Here is a 23320-nt window from a genome sequence, read left to right as displayed (position 1 = left end):
TATTAGTTAAATGATTAAATTTGTATTTTTTATGAGTTTGTATTTTTTTTGAAGGCTTGGGAGGCGAATGTTCGAACGGTTGAAGCACTAGCTTAGCTTGCCGAAGAATCAAAAGCCAAAGTTAACTTGGTTGAAGAGCTCGCGGAGAGACGAAAGCAGCGTGATGCATTTAAGGCATGGGTATGCGAATCTGAGGCAACATTAGATCGGGTTTTGAATGACTTAACTGAGGCTAATGAAGCTAAAGACCGTTTGGCCACCAGGCTCGATTCCTCGGGCCAAAAGGATGACCATGGATACCGATCTGAACACCACCAGGGTGGAAAAGGAGTTGGATTTGGCAAAAAAGACAGTTTTGTAACATGGCGCCGGGACCTAGCTGGGTCTCTCAGCTTTCATTGGGGATTTTAGAACTTCAAGAATTTAGTTCTCAATCCTTATCAATTCAGCTTCTTGCTTGGGACCGTAAGTTCGACATTCCTACGTGTCCCGAATCGAGGCATCTTGAAAGTCTAGGGGTGGAGTACTTTCCAGTTAGTCTCGGACTAGAGCAAAAAATGCTCGGCATCCTCACAGTGGTCCCTGTTAGTATTTTATGTTGGCTTCATTCTGGATGACAAAAACACTTTATGTAATGGTTGCAAATTAACAGGATGATCGGTTCTTATTCAGAGTCTTCATGTATTCGGACAGTGTTCATTTCAAAGCATGTGACTGATCACAAGCTTCTAGAAGATGTCCATGAAGATTCCTTACAAATTCCAAGCCAAATCAACCGGTTCCTGTGCAACTGTCCGGACGAGCCTTTGAAGGCGTCTGGACGCCCCGCAGTGTCTAGCAAATTACGTTGAAGTCATCTGGATGACAGAGCAACACCGTCCGGACACTAGGTGAATCATTATTCTACATTGAATTGGATTTCAGAAGTCGACACTGTTAGGGAAGTCTCTGCAAGTCGTCCGGACGATGTGGCAACACATTCGGACGCTGTCCAGCATTTTAGAATATTCTAGTGTTCCATTAGAATGCAGAAAGTAGTTATAGCGAAGACCGTCCGGATGCTCGGCCAATCCGTCCGAACGTGGACCTGATAAGGAAAGAATTGCGCTGTTTCTAAAAGTCGGTCGCAGAAGACCGTCCGGACGTGGCTATCTTCTGTTCGCACGTTCTACAGCTAAAGTTTGAATTTCAGCAGATTTAGGTTTTCTGTAAGCCTATAAATAGAGGGCCCTAGGCTTGGTGTATGAATTCTGTATAGAATTCCATAGTGCTTAGAGAGGGTGTTTAGGGAGAATCAAAGATCTGCTAGCTCTCAAGCCGTTGCCGGTGTGTGCTCAACAGTTTGTGTGAAGTCTATCTTAGGGATCGGCTCTAAGCTAAAGGAATCCATTGAAGACCTCTTCAAGTAGGAGACTTGGTTGGGAAGCGTTCATGATGGGCTTTGTGTCAGAATTAAAGGTATGACTACTGCGTAAGGGTATGTGAGCACGAGTGTCTTGTAACTAGCTTTGTTTTCGGTATAGTGGATATCCTGGATTTGGCTGCCCCAGAGTGGTTTTTCTCTTCACAGAGTTTCCATTTCGTTAACAAATATCTTGTCTTCTTTATATTCTGTATCTAAGATATTTTGTTACACACAAACACACACTTGGTTGTTAGAAGTCAATATTTATTTTCAATTGGTATCAGAGCTTGGTACACTATGTTTTAGATTTATTTCTTGAGTGTAATCTATTGACTTCTATTTTGTTTTTTTTTTATTTTATTTTATTTTTTTTATTTTTTTTTTTATAATGTCTCAAATCTTAATTCAGTTCCGCCCTTTGATGGGACAAACTATGGCTATTGGAAAGCCCGCATGCGCTTCTTTTTAAAATCAATTGACGTCTGGAAAATTATTGAAACTGGTTGGATTAAACCAGAAGAAACAGACGAAATTATTATTACTCAAACAAGCGCGCGGCTCTCTAATGATAAAGCCCTCCATGCATTATGTCAAGCACTTTCACCATCTGAATTCGCAAGAATTTCAAATTGTGAAGTTGCTAAAGATGCATGGCAAATTCTAGAAACAACATATGAAGGCACAAAACTGGTAAAATCTGCCAAGCTTCAAATGTTGATTTCTAAATTTGAATAAATTAAGATGCTAGAAGAAGAGACTTTCGGAGAGTTTTACACTAAGATTAGCGACCTAAGAAACTCGATGGTGAGTCTTGGGAAGCAAATCTCGGATGTAAAACTCATCCGAAAGATACAAAGATCTTTGCCTGAGCGTTTCAGGATTAAGGTGACAACTATAGAAGAAAGCAAAGATCTGGAGGAGATGAAGATTGAAGAGCTGGTAGGATCTTTTCAGACATATGAATACTCCTTACCTCCAGTCAGAAAGGCAAAAACTATTGCCTTCAAGGCATCTAAGGCATCCAAGAAGAAATCCAAAGTCTCATCTGACGAAGACTATGACATTGATGAAGATGCAGTGGCAATGTAAGCCAAGAACTTCTAGCAGTTCATGAAAAATAATAAATTCAAGAATAAGTTCTTTGACAGACTAAGAAAGGCTCCCCACACAACTGAGTCAGAGGAAGCAGAGAAGAAAGATCCGAGGGGTCCCCAATGCTTCGAATGTTCAGGCTTCGGGCACATCAGAACTAAATATGCAAATCTAAAGAAACTAAAAGGGAAAGCTTTTAATGCTACTCTCAGCGATGAGTCTGAGATGGAAGAAAAAACTTTTGAGGAAGAAAAATTTATGGCCTTCATGGCTCCACATTAAGAAAAGAAGGATTCTCAATCTTACAACTCTGAGAATAGTGAAGAAGAAGATATGCAGTCAACCTATAAACTTCACTATGTAGAGTTCTTAAAGCTGAGGGAGAAATACAAGCAGCAGGTACTAGAGCTAAACAACCTTAGGATTGAGAAGACTGCTATGCTAATAAAGATCAATGATTTAGAAGAGAGGCTTCTGGAGACACAGTTACAGCTAGAGAGAGTCTCAAACGAGAAGCTAATTCACATGCTCTCCATTCAGAAGTGCCCAACCGACAAGACCTAACTCGGGAATGTTCCTCCTTCTACTTCTGATATTCCTTCTACCTCCCATACTATTTTTGTGAAGCCGGCTTCTGGAGACACAGTTACAGCTAGAGAGAGTCTCCACCCTCAAGCATGGATAAGGGAAAAACTATTATGGATGGGGAAGTACCAGTCATCCCTCAGCCTCTGGCCAAGCTTCCTATCAGAAGAAAGCCTCCCACATGCCATCACTGTGGTGAGCCAGGGCATATCAGACCTAAATGCCCACATTGGCAAGTTTAGAAGAAGAAAAAGTGGCAGGCTCCTAAAACTCCCATGTGTCACCAATGTGGTGTTAGCAGTCATATCAGACCTAGGTGTCCTCCACCTAAGCCAACCAGGCATCATAGATCTCCGCCCAGAAATCATGTTCCAAGGCATCAGCAGTTGCAGAAGCCTACTCAAGCAAAAAAGACTTGGGTCCCCAAGAAGCTGTATATGGAGGAACAGAAGACTGCAGAAAGGGAAATTTTCTATGAAGGAACATCTTCCGTCAGTTCTTTCATGCAAGATCTGGTCAGATATCTGACACTACAGCTAAAGAAGGAAGGACAGGATAAGGAAGAGGACACCCAATCCCTGAGGGGGAGCGGACCTACCTAGTAGGTGAGGTCACACATGCCTCGGATTTTGGTTTCTAAATCTTAGAGCATGTCAGGTACACTTGCATAACATTTTTATATCATCTTATGAAAACTTTGCATGTTGTTATGGAACCATCTTTTCTATCCCTATATTTCCTCTTGTTTGTCTTGAGGAAATTCTGCAGGTATTAAATAGGGAAATTCTGTACATCGAGCGACTGCTTTTCTATCATGGTACTGTCAAACTCCCTCCCTGAGGTCAGGTCTGCTTTTACCTTACATGCTTGTACTATACTATCCTCTTTATTGTGAAGCATGTTTTTTGTTTTTTTACTTAAAAAAAAAAAAGGGGGGGATAAAGGTTGCAGAGTTTTATTGTTCCCTTATATAGCTTACAGATATCTTATGTATGTTTAACTGATGTCTCAGTTTTTGATGCATTAATTACTTTTGCCTTTATATAACTGAGAGTTTTTCTTGATATCTGCAACGTCTCCTAGTTGCATCCATACTAGATAGTTGCTTTTCTCATGCGATGAAATTATGCATTATCCAAGGCTCCCCTAAGGTACATTTTTTTTCTCTGGCTTTTAGCTTCTGGAAATTCTAAATGAGAGAGATTTTTCTGCTAAGATGGTCAAATTGACTAACTCGCTAGTTGAACCTAGAACCCATAAATTCTGGCATTCTTTCTAGGTAGCAGCACCAAGGGATAAAAAGCATTCAAATCTAAATAAATATGGATAAATAAAAAGATCCATTGCCTTTATGCTATAAATCTGTTCTTAAACTTGTCCCTAAAGAAACAGTTAGTGACCAAATCATTGCGGAAATAGACGGTCACTGAAGGACGAGGTAAAACAAAAGTGCTGCAACTTAGGGGGAGCGTATCAGATAAGGGTGGCTAGGCCCTAGTAAAATAAGGTTTGACATTTAACTAATCTAACATTGATTTTCTCTCCTATTTAGATAATCCGGGTGATTTAGGTCATATCATTGAACTTCATACCTTATTGAGAAAGCCCTCACACACACATGCATTACTTGAGTTAAGTTTACTATTGAAAAATGTCTATCTGCAGGGAAACTTTTGTGCTTATTGACTCTTAACTCTCAATTATATCTTGGTATATTTTTTTAAAATGCAAATTGAACTGGGATATCAGCTTTTTTACATGCTTGTTCTGGAAATTATTTTTCTGCTCTTTTTCCTCTCTTTTTCAGATTTTTTTGTGTGAAGCATTCGGATGGTGTTTCTGGTTGTCCAGACGGTAAGGTTGCCTCGTCCGGACGTCCCTTCTCCTTGTCCGGAAGGGCGTGTTTGCGCGATCTCTTACGTGGCACTACGTCCGGACATCACTTATGTTCCGTCTGGACGGTGAACCATGTAGGGTTAAATCACTTTCCCCCTGGCGCCGCACGTCACTCTTCTCCTTCTCTTTGTTCTTTTTTTCGTCTTGTGCATTTTCCCTCTGATTTTTATGCATATTTCTCACGTGAACGTGTCCTTTTTACGATTTATCTCCTCCCCAGGATATATGTCTTCAGACGATTCTCCACCCCGATTCAGGCAAAGAACTGAAGAATCAGTTGCTGACAGAAGGCACCGCATGCAATCGTGGCAGGTCCTATCAGGGCTGAATCTTCTTCGCGCTGATCTGAGGGATCCAGTCCTACTCCCCATTGGTCAGATGCTTCTGGAGAACCAGGGGAAGTACCTGTACAACTGTGCCTACCCTGCCATTCCCAGACTGGTACTGGAATTCTATGGGAACATGATCATCATCCAGGATGATGACAAATGACTGATTATGCAGACCATGGTTAGAGGACAGCCGATTCAGATTGATCCACAACTTATCAGAGCTGTGATCGGAGTACTTGTTTTACCAGTCTTAAGAGTTCATTTCCCTCCTGGTGAGGAGACTCCCAACATTGACTTTTTGCATGATTTCTTTGGCACGAGACCATGGAGAGAGGAAAAGTCACATTCACAGATCAATATTGGTGCTTTTGCTCCTATGCACCGATTCTTAGTAAAGGTTTTGTTGTGACAAACCTTTGGCCTCAAGCTCGTCGGAGTGAGCTTACTCTCAAGAAGGCCACCTTTCTCTATGCCATTGTGATGCAGACTCCTTTTTGCTTGTGCAAGCACATCTTGCACACTATGCTCGAGGTTCATGATGAGAAGAATACAAGTCTGTCTTTTGGGTGTTTAATCACTCAAATCTATCTTCAGGTCATGACAGATATTTCAGGACTCTAAGCCTAGATCACGGATTCCAGATCCTCTTGGCATACAGACACTCATGAAGTCTAATGCGCAGTTGCGGTATGAGGCTCAAGGTGGTGTTCCTCAGCCTCCACTAGTTCCCTCCCAGCTGCTGCATCATCATCACAGGCTGTGCCTCTTTCCTTTGACATAGAGGTTGCATTTACTCAGTTTATGTCATCTATGGGAGCTCTCCAGCGCAGAGTTAATCTTATTGGAGAGCGTGTTGAACAGTGTCAGATTAACATAAGGGAGTGCCTGCAGTATCATCACCCCAAGCGTGATGATGAAGATTGATTGTTTTTTTTCTTCTTATTATTTTTTTTAGAACAATTTTAATTTGTGATGACACTTTGTATATTTCTTAAACACTTATGGTTTTTCTTAAATACTCTGTTTACCCTTTGTCCTTGTGTGACAAAAAGGGGGAGTATTTTTTTGTTTTAGACCGGGAATGTATTTCCAAACCGGTCAAGTGTTTTTTTTTTGTCCCAAAATGGTCGAAGGGGGAGTTTGTTAGTATTTTATGTTGGCTTCATTCTGGATGACAAAAACACTTTATGTAATGGTTGCAAATTAACAGGATGATCGGTTCTTATTCAGAGTCTCCATGTATTCGGACAGTGTTTATTTCAAAGTATGTGACTGATCACAAACTTCTAGAAGATGTCCATGAAGATTCTTTACAAATTCCAATCCAAAGCAACCGGTTCCTGTGCAACAGTCCGGATGAGCCTTTGAAGGCTTCTGGACGCCCCGCAGTGTCTAGCAGATTACGTTGAAGTCGTCTGGATGATGAGCAACACCATCCGGACGCTAGGTCAATCATTATTCTACACTGATTTGGATTTCAGAAGTTGACACTGTTAGGGAAGTCTCTGCAAGTTGTCCAGACGACATGGCAACACGTTCGGACGCTGTCCAGCATTTCAGAATATTCAAGTGTTTCGTTCGAACGCAGAAAGGAGTTATAGCGAAGACCGTCCGGACGCTCGGCCAAGCCTTCCGGACGTAGACCTGATAAGGAAATAATTGCGCTGTTTCTGAAAGGCGATCGCAGAAAGACCGTCCGGATGTGGCTATCTTCCATTCGGACGCTCGACAGTCAGAGTCCGAATTTCAGCAAATTTAGGTTTTCTGTAAGCCTATAAATAGAGGGCCCTAGGCTTGTAAATTGTATGAATTCTGTATCGAATTCCATAGTGCTCGGAGAGGGTGTTTAGGAAGAATCAAAGATCCTCTAGCTCTCAAGCCGTTGCTAGTGTGTGCTCAACAATTCCTGTGAAGTCTATCTTAGGGATCAGCCTTAAGGTAAAGGAATCCATTGAAGACCCCTTCAAGTAGGAGACTTGGTTGGGAAGCGTTCACGATGGGTTTCGTGTCAGCGTTAAAGTTGTGACTACTGCATAAGGGTATGTGAATACGAGTGTCTTGTAACTAACTTTGTTTTCGGTATAGTGGATACACTGGGTTTGGCTCCCCCGGAGTGGTTTTTCTCTTTACAGAGTTTCCACTTCGTTAACAAATATCTTGTTTTCCTTATATTCCGCATTTAAGATATTTTGTTGCACACAAACACACACTTGGTTGTTAGAAGTCAATATTTATTTTCAGTCCCGATCTTATTCCGCCTTTAGCTTCCGAACACACATCCGGTGTTGGAACCGAAGGTGGAGAAGACGAAGACTTGTGAGTATTTTTGTTTTTGAACTTTGTGTTTTTTGAATTTTCTGTCATGAAGATTTCTCTTCAATGAAATCTTCGTTTTCTGAATTTTCTGTTGTTCTATAAGTTATGATGGTTACCAAGCTACCCCCCAACAAGTTTGAGAATGATAATTCGTCTAAGTTATTTTAGAGAGAGTGTTTAGCCAGGTAAATCATAACCTAGCAAATCAATTCCGAGCTACCCCCAATAACTTGGATAAACCATCGGTTTATGTAAGTTATGACCAAGGATGGAAAACGAGTAAGTTTTTCCGAGCGACCCCCTAACTTAGACAAACAACCGGTTTTCCTAAGGATAAATGAGGAGGGAAGATCGGTAAGTTTTTTCCGAGCTACCCTCATAACTTAGACAAACAATCGATTTATGTAAATTATGACTGAGGAGGGAAGACGAGCAAGTTTTCTAAGCAACCCCCTACCTTAGACAAACAACCGGTTTGCCAAAGGATAAACAAGGAGGGAAGAAGGATCATTTTTTTTTAAGCTAGTTTTTTCGAGCTACCCTCCTAACTTAGACGAACAATCGGTTTGTGTAAGTTATAACCGAGGAGGGATGACGAGCAAGTTTTTCGAGCGACCCCCTACCTTAGACAAACAACCGGTTTTCCTAAGGATAAACGAGGAGGGAAGAAGAACAAGTTTTTTCTGAGCTACCCCCTATAACTTGAACAAACAAAATGTTTGTGTAAATTATGACAAAGGAGGGAAGAAGGATCAGTTTATTCTGAGCAACCCCCCTATAACTTGAATAAACAAACGGTTTGTGTAAGTTATGACAAAGGAGGGAAGAAGGATTAGTTTTATCCGAGCTACCCCCTATAACTTGAACAAACAAACTGTTTGTGTAAGTTATGACAAAGGAAGGAAGAAGGATCATTTTTCTTAGCTACCCCTTATAACTTGAACAAACAAACGGTTTGTGTAAGTTATGACAAAGGGTGGTAACCGGTCAGCTTTCTTGAAGCCATAATCTCGGTTCGGGCTATCACTTTTAATATTTCTTCAGATGCTCGGCATGAAATGTGTTGCTGTGACTTTGACATGAAATTCACCTTTGTGTATGCTGGGTGGAAAGGGACCACGAATGACTCACGTGTGTTTCTTAACGCGCTTGGTAACGCGAAGAACAAATTCTCTTGGGCACTGGAAGGTATTTAAAATGCTAAATTCGCATTAAATTTTTAGATATTTATCCACCTACTTAGATGGTCACAAACGCTGATATATAATTCTGCATCGTGTAGGTCATTACTATTTGATGAACTAGGGCTAGTTGTAGGCCAAAGGTTTTATAAGACCATTTCATGGAGAATGATATCACTTGGAAGAGTTCCGAGAAACAGGCACCTTAGGGGTTATAAGGAGCTATTCAATCATAGACACTCATCTTTGCGGAATGTTATAGAGCGATGTTTCGGTGTGCTGAAAGCCCATTTTAAACTATTAGTAGTTATTGCACCATATAAAACAAGTAAGCAATCGACAATTGTTATAGCTGCTTGTGTCATGCATAACTTCATTCGAATGACTACGGATGATGACCATTTATTTTCCCATTGGGAGAATGAAGATGTGCGCACAAACAACTATGAAAGTGTCGGTGGGTCCAGTTTGAGGCATGGAAGAAACCTGAGGAACCTATCAGATTCAGCCGGGCATGAGATGGCCGTCTTGAGGGAGAGCATTGCATAACAGATGTGGCAGCATCAAGATGATTAGATGTGTATGACCTTTGGAGTCGGTTATGTTTAACTAATTTATTATCTATCATATTTATGCAGCTTATGTAATGGAAACAACACTACCTGACATTATTAGTACCAAGTATTGAGGCAATGGAAGGGTTAGTATTTTGTGTTATTTGTAATCCTTATTCCCTCAACTTCTTTAGTATTTAGATAAATATGTTTCTGCTATTATTGAAAGACATGAGTTTCCATATCAAACCTGGTTTGAGAAATATATTTGATTGGGGATTTTTGTCTCAATTCTTCTACAATCCTGTATCTCTCATGACTATATGAGGAATTACTAATGTTCTTATTAGAAGCAGGTGGGACAATGGGTCATGCTTGATCGATTTAATTTTATTAGGCAGGTTTATTCAAAAATATGGGACACACACGATACTAGGAATGACTGTGGCTTGTGGATCAAATTTTAAATGTTAAGTTCTTAGTTCTTTACTATCTCCACTCACTCATTACAGTTTATCCATATTCTTCATGCTGGAATGTGACAAGTTTGGTTTCTAAGAATGACCTCTTGTTGGCCACCCGAATAGAGCATACATCATGAATTGTTTTTAACAAAAAGAGTGTGAAGAGTTTTGCTTTGAACACCAATAATCACAATATACTAATCACAAAAAAATTGACAAAATTTTTGTTTGGAAATCACCCAATAAATGGAAAAAAACAAAAAATACGTAGAAACGCCGAAGAGTTTTCTATTTTATTAATAAGTGAAAACTGTTTTGAAAACAATTGTCCAAACGCCTTAGTTACTATTTTTTGTTTTCAAAAACAGTTTGCCAAACACATTTTTAATGAAAAAAAAAACAAAAAAAACAACAGAAAATGATTTTTTGTTTTTGTTCTAAAAAAACAAGAATAAAAACCGGGTTGCCAAACAAGCTACTTTTCCATGACTCAAAAGAGACGAAACGACATGCATCTTGGCTTTAGTTTGGGAAGAAAGGAATATCCCTACAAGGAAGATTGTATATTTCTTTTAATGTTCTCTCAAAATTAATATAATTTTTAAATTTATTATTAAATTAAAATTTAATAATAATTTATTACAAATTTAATGATAATTTTAAAACTTAAATTAATTTTAAAAAGGAAACAAAAAAGACAAATATTTTTCCTCTCATGTATAAGAGATGATCTTTTGCCACCTCAAGATACAACTCTTGACCACTTTGGCAATGTGGCAAGGTAGTCCCCTAGCTAGCTTTAAAAAAAAATTTCTAAAAAAAAAAAAATAAAAGTAAATTTGGCACATAGGCAAAAATGATTAAAAATTATGTCTTTGAATGGCAATGTATCATACATTCATGTATAAACATGATAAAAATTGTTAATGAGAAGTGGTGCGTGCCTGCTGTTTTATCTTCACAAGAAAAGTGAAGGGGGGCCGGGGCAGCATGACGTAGTTTGCACTAATCTAACCTTTTTCCGTCGCTGAGACCAAAAAATCGATTCCTTGCACAGCTAGCGAAACCTTGCTGCACCAATTAAGACCTCGTTTGGTAAATGTTGTACCAATTAAGATTGACCTCAAATCGTCTCTAATAGGTAGCTCAATCGACTGAAGATCACGCATCATAAAGTAAGGTCACTAGTTTGAATTCTCCATTTCCCTCTTGTGTAGACGTGTCAAAAAAAAAAACAAAAAAACCCTCAAATCAGTGAATAAAAGAAAAATGGGACCCAGTGTTAACGTTAAAAGTGATATCTTCCTAATAATCTGAAAATAGTTTCATGAATATTACTGCTTTCACTTGAAAATATGATTTATTAATATTAATGCCTTGACTTGAAAGAAGAATGGGACCCACCCAGTATTAACGTTAATTTTGATTTCTTCCTAATAATCTGAATATAGTTCCATGAATATTAATGCTTTGACTTGAAAATATGATTTATTAGTGACTTCACTTGGATTTGCCGAGGGGAACTATTCTTGTTAAGTAATTTTATTCTAAAAATAAAAATAAAAATAAAAACAAAAACTCTTAGGCTATCTAATTCCACCCGCAGAATTACAACAAAAGTGTCCGTTGGTTTGTCGTTGTCATAATAAATAAATTGCGTACAACTTTTCTATGATTCATACTAATTTTCAACAACAAGACTCGGTAAAACCCAAATCAAATCCCACTAGCAAAAACGTAAGAGATAAGTGGAGTGTACAAGGACCACAACAGTAGTCAGTAGTTGTGGATTTCAAGTCCGCAAATGACTTTTGGAGTTATCAGAAGACTGGTTAATTGGACTTCAAGGCAGACTTCATTGAGACAAAGAAAGGCCAGGGCAGAAAAAATGTCTTTTTGGCAATCCCTATTCCCTCTCCTTTTTTTCTTCGTGGCAAAGATGTATTAAGATCATCTATAATTATTTTTTTGAATTATAAATTATTCGGGTAGGTAATTGTGAGAGATTACTTGTGTGACTTATCTAACCAAATAAAAATTGGCTATCCAATTACCTATTTAGTCAGTTGGGTCCTTATAACTGGTTTATCACAATTGCCTACCCGAATCGTCTACACTTTAGGCAGATAATTGTAAGGGATCCTAATCTGACAGATTTTCTTCAACCCAGTCTATAAAAATGTCATGTGTCAACTTTGAAAAATATAAAGTGACTTTTACGTGTGTGTGTGTGTGATCAACAATGCACCAAAATATAAATGGGGAATGTAAAGAAGACAAATATTTTGGTGATGAAGTGGAAACTCTTTGTAACAAAAAGAAAAACCACTCCGGGGCAGCCAAACCCAAGAAATCCGCTAACATAAGAAATAGCCAGTTACAAAGCAGTCGTATTCACATACCCCTTATGCTGTAGTTGTACCTTGAACTCTAATACGTACATATACGTGAGCGTCTCCCAATCAGACCACATGTCTGAAGGGTTCTTCAATGGACTCCTTTAACTTAGGGCTCCTCCTAAGCTAGACTTCAGTTGATCAAATCACGCACACGAAACAACTCTAAGAGAGTTAGCAAATCTAACAATCTATACCTAAACACTATCTCTTAGCACACTGGAGTTTATATGATACTCCTTACAAAAACACTATCTAGAGACATCTTTTTATAGGCTTTAGAAACTCTAAATCACTAATACGGATTTCTCTAGGCGGCGTCGGGACGTCAAGCAGCAACTAACTTCAAAATACACACTTTCTTCAGAATTCTTCAGTAGCGCGTCCGGACGATTGCATGCTGTCTTCACTGTTCGCAGCCTTCAGTTTGCTGTTTGAACACTGCATCAAACATGAGCTCTTGGGTCTAGGTGTTCGTTGGGCTGTCCAGACATTCATGCGAATAGGTGCTCTCTATGATTGGTGTATGCTGAGGTGTTCAGACACTTCTTTGAACACTGATGGGCATCCAAACGCTTCCTCAGGCCGTCCGAACAGTCTCAATGGAAACCGCCTTTGCTGAGCTGTAAGCGCGTCAAAATCTTCCTTGACTTTTGGAAATTGCCTTCTTGGTGATTTGTGACACATAACTTGACAAATTAGGCATTTTCCATGTTGGAGAAAATATTCTTAAAAATTCTCTGAAAATACGGCATTCCTATTTCAACAGTACCCTGATATGGTAGTAATTTTGTCAACAGAATGCAGCCAATAAACTAACACACTTACATGTGACTAGTACATATTTTTTAAATAACAAGGATAAAGTTGAAAGAGACATATTCATTTTAAATAAAATTTCTACAAAAATATTTTGTATAAGAAAAATAGAGAGCAAAAAATAAAATAAAATAAAAAGACAAGATTTTTTCAAAAAATGAAAAAAAGGTATTGTGTTATTTTTGGTACAGAAGGAAGACAATTAAAATAATAAGGAAGACAATGCAAATAACATGATAATTAAAAAGGAGGGCATAAAGTTTGCTTTTATATACAATGGAGCATTAAAGCTGTTTAGTCACTTCCAACAATGACATATTGAAAATTGTTTGGACACGGTAAACATATTAGCGCAAATGGGGGAGGGTAAAGTCATACATATGGTTTGGAAGCATAGACTTTTATACATCACTTTTTCTAAATTAACTATTGAATTTGTAGGACCCATATGTAAATTTTTGTAGGTCCTACAAATTCAATAATTAATTTATAAAAATGATGTACAAAAAATAAACAAAAGATGTGCAAAAATCGTTTCTTCTGAAAGCATATATGACTTTCCGACTTTAAACAAGTGGAGTTAGCGTTAATAAACAAGTGGACTTGCAATTTGGCAAACTTGACGTGTAAAGTGCTATATATACAAGGTGTACGTTAAGGACTAGTTCATAACCTTTTTTCGTTTGGTTTGGCATTTCAAACAAGAACCATGCCATATCAACTCCTCTTGATCACCTTGTTTCTCTTTTGTATTTTCTCCACAAATCATGCATGCAACCAAATAGACCGCCACTCTCTCTCGTCCGTAGCCTTCAACACTATGTCTTCTCCTCCGCTAAATTGGTCTTCCATTGATTGTTGCCAGTGGGAAGGCATTTCTTGTGATCAAGAACGTCAAGTCACCCATATTTGGTTACCTTCTAAAGGCCTCATCGGGAGTATATCTCACTCTCTTGGAAACCTCACACAAGTCTCTCACCTCAATCTCTCTCACAATTCACTTTCGGGTCCTCTCCCTAAAGGATTGTTTTCGTCCATGAATCAACTCAAGGTCCTTGATTTGAGCTACAACCGTCTATTTGGAGATATATATGCTTGGCCTGCCTCCATTCAAATTGTTGACATATCTAGCAATCAATTCAATGAGACAATCCAATCTTCATCACTTCAAAGAGCATGGAGGTTGACCGAGCTCAATGTCAGCAACAATAGTTTTATGGTCCCTATTCCTTCCTTTCCTTGCATAAATTCTTCTTTGGTCATCCTCCTCGATTTCTCTCTTAATCATCATAGTGGCCATATTCCTAGTGGACTCGGGGCATGTTCCAAATTAAAAGTTTTTCGGGCAGGTTTTAACTCTCTCTCAGGACCTCTTCCTGATGATATGTACAATGCGACGGAGTTAGAAGAAATTTCCTTACCTTCCAATGATCTTTCAGGACCCATTAGTAGTGACATCGTGAACCTTACAAAACTAACCAACCTTGAGTTATATAGAAATGAATTGAGCGGCAAGATCCCTGTGGATATCAGAAAGCTCCCCAAATTAAAATACCTACTACTTGATAGGAACTCCTTAACAGGTTCTTTGCCCCCATCTTTGGTAAATTGCACAAATCTCACTAAATTGATTTTATTGTTCAATTTCATTGAAGGAGACATCTCTACCTTTAATTTCTCTGGTCTTCATCAACTTACTGTAATAGATTTGGGGTATAATAACTTCTCCGGTAACTTGCCAGTTAACCTTTACTCATGCACATCCCTAATAGCAGTTCGACTCAGCAAAAACCGACTAGGCGGACAAATCTCGCCTGAGGTAGTTCAATTGAAATTCTTATCTTTCTTTTCAGTTTCTTACAACAAGCTAACCAATATCATAGGCGCAATCCAGATTCTGATGTGTTGCAAGACACTCACTGTAGTCCTCCTTGGAGGTAATTTTCTACATGAGGCAATACCAGGTGATGACACTATAGTTGGTTCTGATGGATTTGAAAAGGTCCGAGTTTTGAGTCTTAGTGATTCCAAATTGACTGGCGAATTGCCTATATGGCTATCTAAGTTTAAGAAGCTAGAATATCTAAATCTAAAACGCAATCGTATCAGGGGTTCAATTCCTGGTTGGTTGTCGACTCTTCCAAGGCTCTTCGCTGTGTACTTATCCGATAACCTCATTTCAGGCGAATTTCCAAAGGAACTTTGTGCATTGCCGGCATTAATGTCACCAAAGGCTATAGTAGACAACAATAAATTGGATTTACCAATTTTTGTCTCAACAATTACTACCCAATACAATTTTCTCTCCAACATGGAACCAGTAATTTTTGTTGCAAACAACAATCTTAGTGGCAACATCCCCGTTGAGATCGGCAGTTTGAAGTTTCTCCATGCTTTGGATCTCAATCATAACAACTTCTCAGGCAACATTCCAGACCAACTGTCTCAGCTCACAAACTTGGAAGAATTGGACCTCTCTGCGAATCGGTTGTTCGGCGAAATTCCGGCATCACAAAGTAGTCTTAACTTCTTGTCTCATTTTAGTGTTGCAAACAACAATTTGCATGGACTAATACCATCAGGCACTCAGCTTCAGAGCTTTGATGTCTCTGCATATGAGGGCAACCCTGGACTCTGTGGCCCGCCACTTCCACATGAGTGTTCCCATATTGTTAACAACAACAGAGACATTCGGGATGAGGAGAATGGGCATAGAATCCCATGGTTTTCAATTACTATGGTTCTTGGCTTCATTACAGGTTTTTGGGGAGTTTGTGGTCCATTGGTTATTAGTTATAAATGGAGAGTTGCATATTTCCGATTCATGGACCACGTAAAAGATAGGTGTATAATCCTATTCTTCAAAATTGCTTATTAGTTGCTTTAGAGTTTGTTTTCAATTGGTCGCTTTATAGTCAGTCATCAATGTTGGTTTCTCAAGTTCGAATCTGAGCAATTTAAGGGAAAGCTTGTTCTATTCTTGATACTATGTTGCTTTTTTAGTGGCTGTGTTGGTTTTAGCAGTTGTTGTTTGTATGTAAGTGTTGTTGTTATGTTGGTTTGTAGTAGTTGTTTGGTGCAGCAATAGGTTTTGCTACATTTTGTGTTCTGTTGTAAGTTATGTCGGTGTGTAGCAGTTCTTGTGTTCGGTGTGTTTCCGATTGGATGTGTTCCAGTTTTCACTGGAAGGGTGTATTCCTTTTTTGGGTTGTTTATAAAGCTTTAATTTATCCAAAAAAAAAATATTGCGTTCAATGTGATTCCCTAGTCCCCACCTTCAATTGTCTATGAGTTTTTGAATTTCGGAATTGAAAAGCTAGCTCTGTTATTTTTTATTCAAGGTAAAGTTTGATAAATTCTAGATTATTCGCCGTAAAGAATTGATTAGGTCGAGAAGAATTTCTACACCTATACCTAATGAAACAATATGCATGATCCTTTGCATTTGAACCACAATGAAACGATTCAAACTGAAATGGTGAATCCAAACGCGTTATCATCTCAAGTTTAGTAGAGCTTTCTAAAGTTATCAAAATAAATAAATGGGTTAAGTATACTTAGCCTTCCTTAACTACTATTCATTTGCACATTCTCTAAGCTACCAAGTACCAACGGTGACACCACTAAAAAAAAATTTGCAAGTTGCCACTTGCAAGTTGCCACGTGTATGGGCCAAACTGTTAGCCACGTGTAATTGGCGACATGTGGGTGGTGTGGTAGATCCGGTTGTTGCGAAATGTACAATTTGCCACGTGTCCACGTTGCCCACGTCGCCACTATGCCACGTGGCATCCTGACCACGCCGCGACATGTCAACCACGTGTAATACACACGTGGTTGACGTTTCAGCCATGTTGTCTCACTCCATGTGGCACATTGGCCACGTGGATTATGGTCCAAATGGTCGACAGTCAGCCACGTGGATTAAAACAAGTGACAAGGTTTGGAAGCATGTATGACTTTCCGACTTTAAACAAGTGGAGTACTTCGCATTAATAAACTCCATTACTTTTCCATGAAATTATTTTCCCCACTGGACTTGCAATTTTGGCAAACTTGACGTGCAAAGAACGATAATAAAATTACGTGGGCAAAGTTGCAGATGAGAGCTATATATATACAAGCTAGTTTAAGACTACTTCATAACCACTTTTCTTTTGGTTTGGCATATCAACCAAGAACCATGCCATATCATCTCCTCTTCACCTTGTTTCTCTTTTGTATTTTCGCCGCGAATCATGCCTGCAACCAAATAGACCACCACTCTCTCTTGTCCTTAGCCTTCAACAATATGTCCTCTCCTCCACTAAATTGGTCTTCCATTGATTGTTGCCACTGGGAAGGCATTTCTTGTGATCATAAACATTAAGTCACCTGTATTCGGTTACCTTCTAAAGGTCTCATTGGGAGTATATCTCCCTCTCTTGAAAACCTCACACAGCTCTCCCACCTCAATCTCTACCACAATTCACTTTCGGATCCTCTCCCTAAAGGATTGTTTTCGCCCTTGAATCAACTCAAAGTCCTTGATTTGAGCTACAACCATCTATTTGGAGATCATATAACTGCTTGGCCTGCCTCCATTCAAATTGTTGACATATCTAGCAATCAGTTCAGTGAGACAATCCAATCTTCTTTCTTTCAAAGAGCATGGCGCTTGACCGGGCTCAATGTTAGCAACAATAGTTTCATGGGCCCTATTCCTTCATTTCCTTGCATCAATTCTTCTTTGGTCAGCCTCCTCGATTTCTCCCATAATCATCATAGTGGACATATTCCAAGTGGACTTGGGGCATGTTTCAAACTAAAAGTTTTCCGAGCAGGTTTTAACTCTCTCTCAGTATCGCTTCCTGATGATATGTACAATGCAACGGGGTTAGAAGAAATTTCCTTACCTTCCAATGATCTTTCAGGATCCATTAGTAGTGACATCGTGAAGCTTACAAAACTCGCCAATCTCGAGTTATATGGAAATGAATTGAGCGGTAAACTCCCAGTGAATATCGGGAAGCTCTCCAAATCAAAGCACCTTCTTCTTGATGGGAACTCTTTAACAGGCTGTTTGCCCCCAACTCTAATGAATTGCACAAATCTTACAAAATTGATTTTACGGTTCAATTTCTTTGAAGGAGACATTTCTACCTTTAATTTCTCTGGTCTTCATCAACTTACTGTAATTGATTTGGGGTTTAATAACTTTTCCGATAAAGCCTTACTAATGCACGTCCCTAACAGCAGTTCGACTCAACGAAAACAGACTAGAGGGACAAATCTCGCCTGAGGTAGTTCAATTGAAATTCTTATCTTTCCTTTCAGTTTCTTACAACAGGCTAACCAATATCACATGCGCAATCAAGATTCTGATGCATTGCAAGACACTCACTGTAGTCCTCCTTGGAGGTAATTTTCTACACGAGGCAATTCCAGGTGATGACACTATAGTTGGTTCTGATGGATTTAAAAAGCTCAGAGTTTTTAGTCTTAGTGGATGCCAATTGACTGGTGAATTGCCTATATGGCTATCTAAGCTTAAGAAGCTAGAATATTTAAATCTAAGTTTCAATCGTATCAGGGGTTCAATTCCTTGTTGGTTGTCGACCCTTCCAAGGCTCTTTGGTGTGCACTTATCCAATAACCTCATTTCAGGTGAATTTCTAAAGGATCTTTGTGCTTTGCCAGCATTAGTGTCACCAAAGGCTTTAGTAAATGACAGTTATTTGGATTTACCAATTTTTAGAAAATACACATCAAGTATATCAAGTAAACAACAACACAATTTTATCTCAAACATGCGACTGGCAATACTTGTTGGCAAAAAGAATCTTAATGGCAACATCCCCATTGAGATCGGTCATTTGAAGATGCTTCATTGTCTGAATCTAAGTCATAACAATTTCTTAGGCAGCATCCCAGACCAAGTGTCCGAGCTTACAAACTTGGAAAGATTAGACCTCTCTACAAATTGGTTGTCCGACGAAATACCAGAATCACTAAGTAGTCTACATTTCTTGCATCACTTTAGTGTTGCAAACAACAATTTGCATGGACCAATACCATCAGGCACTCAGCTCCAGAGCTTTGATGCCTCTGCATATGAGGGCAACCCTGGACTTTGTGGCCCCCCACTTCCCCATGAGTGTGCCCATATTGTTAACAACAACACAAACATTCGGGATGAGGACAATGGGCATAGAATCCCATGGTTTCCAATTACTGTGATTCTTGGCTTCATTACAGGTTTTTGGGGAGTTTGTGGTCCATTGGTTATTAGTTATAAGTGGAGAGTTGCATATTTCCGATTCATGGACCACGTAAAAGATAGGTGTATATTCCTGTTCTTCAAAATTGCATATTAGTTGCATTAGAGTCTGTTTTCAATTGGTCACTTTACAGTTAGTCATCAATTTTGGTTTCTCAAGTTTTAATTTGAGCAATTTAAGGTTTTGTTAGTTTTCCTATTTTCAATTTGCGTTCAATGTGATCCCCTACTCCCCACCTTTAATTGTCTATGGGGTTTTTAATTTTGGAATTGAAAAGTTGGCTCTGTTATTTTTGATTCAGGGTAAAGTTTGATAAATTCAAGATTATTGGCCCTAAAGAATTGATATGGTCGAGGAGACTTACTACACCTATTCCTAATGAAACTATAAGCATGATCCTTTGCATTTGAACCATAATCAAAGGATTCAAACTGAAATGGTGAATCCAAACGAGTTATCATCTCAAGTATAGCAAAGCTTTCTAAAATTATCAAAATAAATAAGTGGGTTAAGTATGCTTAGCCTTATAAATTCCTTAACTACTACTCATTTACACATTCTCCAAGCTACCAAGTACCAATCGTGACACTGAGGCTCCTTAAACTATCAATTTTAGGTTAAAAAAGCTCTTCAGATAGCCCAACTCGTTAAAATGGACGGAATCTTGATCACGTGTCTTTAATGTGCATTTTTTAGACCTAATGTGATGATTGCAAACAATTTTTTTTTTTTTTTTTAAATTTTTATGAATAAACACAACAGTTCCAGAATAGTGGGATTAAAATCTCACTATGAAAATATTCAAATCTCTCATAATTTCTACGATGGAAGTGAAGCAATGAATAATGATTGGTTTCCACTTGTTGGTACAGTTTCCGGTACGGTGACGTGTTACCTTGTGATTCGTTTCCTTCCTTAATCTTCGCTCTCCTCGTAATCTGCAAAATAATAAACGGCTCGTCGGACTATGGGGGTGCCGACCGGACCCCCACTCCGATGCCTAAGTCAGTTCAAACTAATTTTCTGGAGAATATTTGTAATCTCAAAAGCTCAGAGAATCTGCTTCCTTTTTTAATACCTGGCGTAGTAATCTTATTTATAAGCTCACAGTTCACAGTTATAAAACTGCTAGAGTGCTTGGAACATAATCTAATTAGGAGTCTGAGTCCTAGATCACATAGTCTTGAATCTTATCTTTCTAATTAGGAGTCTGAGTCCTAGATCACATAGTCTTGAGTCTTATCTTCATAGAATTCAAATTGGGTAGTAGAGTCCAAACTGGATATGACACTCTCTTTAGCTAATGTCATTCTATTAGGTACCTTATCCCATATTTGATGGGATAGAAGTCTATCTTGATATACTCGGGATATACGTCTTTTTTGAAATAACGAATGGTCTTATAAATTGGGTCTAATCTTGCTGGGCCGACCCAATGGGCTCGGCCCACATGTCTTTGGAGCTAATTATTTCTCCAACAGTTACCCCCCTAATTCTCTTACTTGAATTTAGAATGTAAGAGAATTAAATACCTCAATTTTTGAATCTGGATCTTCCATAATCTGTATCTGACAATTACTGCCTCTTTCAAAGTAATTATGACGAATAATGCCTCGAATCTCTGGAAGGATTAGAATTACTGCTCCTTGTCGATCTAGAACTGCTGTTAAAGTTCTAATTGGACTCTGATCCTTTATTAGACTTCTAATCTGATATCTTCTTAGACTTCTGATCTGATCATTCTTCTTATCTAATTGGACCATAAGTCCTATCCCAATTCTTCTAGGGATAACTGATACCTGATTTCCCTGAAGTAGTTGCTAAATGTTTATCTCCTCCTTGGATCGGGTTGAGTGGATCCAACTTGTGATCTGTCATAGTACTAATAGCAACTTCTCATAGATATCTTCTTCATAAATGCCTCTACATAATATTGTCGGTCGGGCCAAAGTTGTAAAAATGATCTCCTACTCTCGGTAGGAGATGGATCGGACTGATGTAGTTGATTTCACCAAGATTGTGGTGAAATGCCACTCTGAGAGAACACTTTGCGTACAACTTTCCTGAGATCAAGGTTCTGTCTGACAAAAAAATGGTAAACCGTTGTCCGTTGAAGAAAAGGCTTAAAATACCCGAAGCTTCTTCATCGGTAGTGCTTCGTAGACCGCTTCCACAAAAATCTCTCTTGGGAGCTTCGGAGGCCCAGACTAGCGCTGAGGCTTTGGTTGTCCGAGACTTATAACGACTAGGGGCTTTTGCTGGCCTGAGGTTTTGTGCTTGGCGTACCGAATCTTCTAATCTGAACACCATCTAGCTTGGTCTCACCTGTGAATATCTTTATTTTCGAACTTTGTAATGTTTGAATTCTTTGTTATGGAAAAACTTTCCATGACAAATCAATTCTCACTTATCCTCTAATAACTTGAACAAACAATCGGTTTGCGTAAGTTAACTCCGAGGAGGGTAAGAAAAATCTTTTGTTTCAAAAATCTTTTTGTTTTGAACTCCGTGACTAGGAGAGAAAAAATCTTTTGTTTTAACCGCCGTGACTAGGAGAGAAAAATCTTACTTTGAGTTATCCTCCTTAACTTAAACAAACAATCGGTTTGTGTAAGTTATGACCGACGAGGATATGAAAAAATCTTTTAGAAGCGATGAACTTACTTGGTTATTTTTTGTAGAGGTGATATCCCCGTATGGTTTGTTATAGGGGTTGTCTCCCCGTATCTTTGTTCGAGTTGCTCCTGAGAGATCTTAATTTGAGAGTTTGGTGTAGCTTCGGTGATTTTCCCTTTGTAGAAGCTTTAACTTTGTTGAGCTACCCCCCATAGCTTTAGTCCGCGACCGCGGGCTAAGTCGTTCGAGGCGGATAGTCAAGTCCTCTTGGTATCCTGGACGATGGTGTAAAAGAGATCTCGAAGTTCGGAGTGAGTCTCAGGGCTTCAACCTATAAATACTTGAACTTTCCTTTTCAAATGTATCTTTTCTTTTTCATGTAAATTTTTTTTTGTAATGAATAAAATTTCAATGTTAATGAATGGAAGTCTTGAACTATTTGACTTTCACTTTCTTTATCTTATTAGCCGTAGAACTTCATAATTTTTCAAACTGAATTGAACATCTTTACCTGGAAAAAAGTTTAAAGTTTCTCACTCAAAAAGTTCTTCCGAGACATATCTCGGTTTCTTATAAATCTTACTTTTTATACTAGAGTTACCTCCAAAACTCGAACAAATAATCGGTTTGTGTCAGTTTTTTCCGAGGGAAGAACTGGTCTAATTTTTTGAAATTTAAGCTACCCCAAATATTTTGAACAAACAATCGGTTTGTTGAAAAATTTTACAGAGGAGAATAAAAAACTATTTGCATCAAAGTGTTGAGTCTTACTTGATGATTTTTTAAAGAGGTTTTATCCTCATACCTTCCTGAAGCTTTTCATTCCTGAAACTTTTTCATTCTGAAGCTTTGTCATCCTAAAGCTTTGTCTTCCTAAAGCTTTGTCGTTCTGAAACTTTATCTCCCTGAACCTTTTCCTTCCTGAAGATCTGTCTTTCTAAACCTTTACCTTCCTGTTTGTTTTCCTGAAGCTTTATCATCCTGAAGCTTTATCTCCTTAAACCTTTACCATCCTGAACCTTTGTCATCCTTGAAGCTTTGTCTTCCTGAATCTTTACTGAAACTCTTTCTGAAGCTTTATCATCCTGAACCTTTGTCATCCTGAAGCTTTTTCATCCTGTTTACCTTTCTGAAGCTTTATCTTCCTGAATCTTTATCTCCCTGGATCCTTCCTAAAGCTCTGTCATACTGAATCTTTCCTGAAGCTCTGTCATACTGGAGCTTTTTCTCCCTAAATCTTTATCATTCTGAAGTTTTACCTTCCTGTTTACCTTAATGAGCTACCCCCCATAACTTTAGTCTGCGACAGTAGGTTAAGTCGTTCGAGGTGGGTAGTCAGGTCGCTGAGCTTTACCTTTCTTTTCGGAAATCTTTGTAACCTGTAAAAGACTTTATATATTACTG

At 38.7% G+C, this 23320-nt stretch overlaps 1 protein-coding gene and 1 pseudogene across 1 annotated transcript; both read left to right on the top strand.

Moving 5' to 3' along the window:
* The first annotated feature begins 13749 nt into the window (after nucleotides 1-13749).
* On the top strand, nucleotides 13750-15918 carry LOC133877686 (receptor-like protein 2). Its single transcript, XM_062316069.1, has one exon. The coding sequence runs from the start codon at nucleotides 13750-13752 to the stop codon at nucleotides 15916-15918; it is 2169 nt and encodes a 722-aa protein (XP_062172053.1).
* Nucleotides 15919-17223: 1305 nt separating this feature from the next.
* Nucleotides 17224-19576, top strand: LOC133877685 (receptor-like protein 2; annotated as a pseudogene).
* The last annotated feature ends 3744 nt before the right edge of the window (nucleotides 19577-23320 follow it).

The sequence above is a fragment of the Alnus glutinosa genome, chromosome 9 (genome assembly GCF_958979055.1).
Source record: "Alnus glutinosa chromosome 9, dhAlnGlut1.1, whole genome shotgun sequence".
Taxonomy (NCBI): Eukaryota; Viridiplantae; Streptophyta; class Magnoliopsida; order Fagales; family Betulaceae; genus Alnus; species Alnus glutinosa.
Note: the sequence above shows the minus strand (reverse complement) of the source record. Positions and strands in the feature narration are given on the sequence as shown.

Excerpts from the sequence above, each read along its gene's own strand:
- LOC133877686 (XM_062316069.1), top strand. The coding sequence starts at position 13,750 with ATGCCATATCAACTCCTCTTGATCACCTTGTTTCTCTTTTGTATTTTC.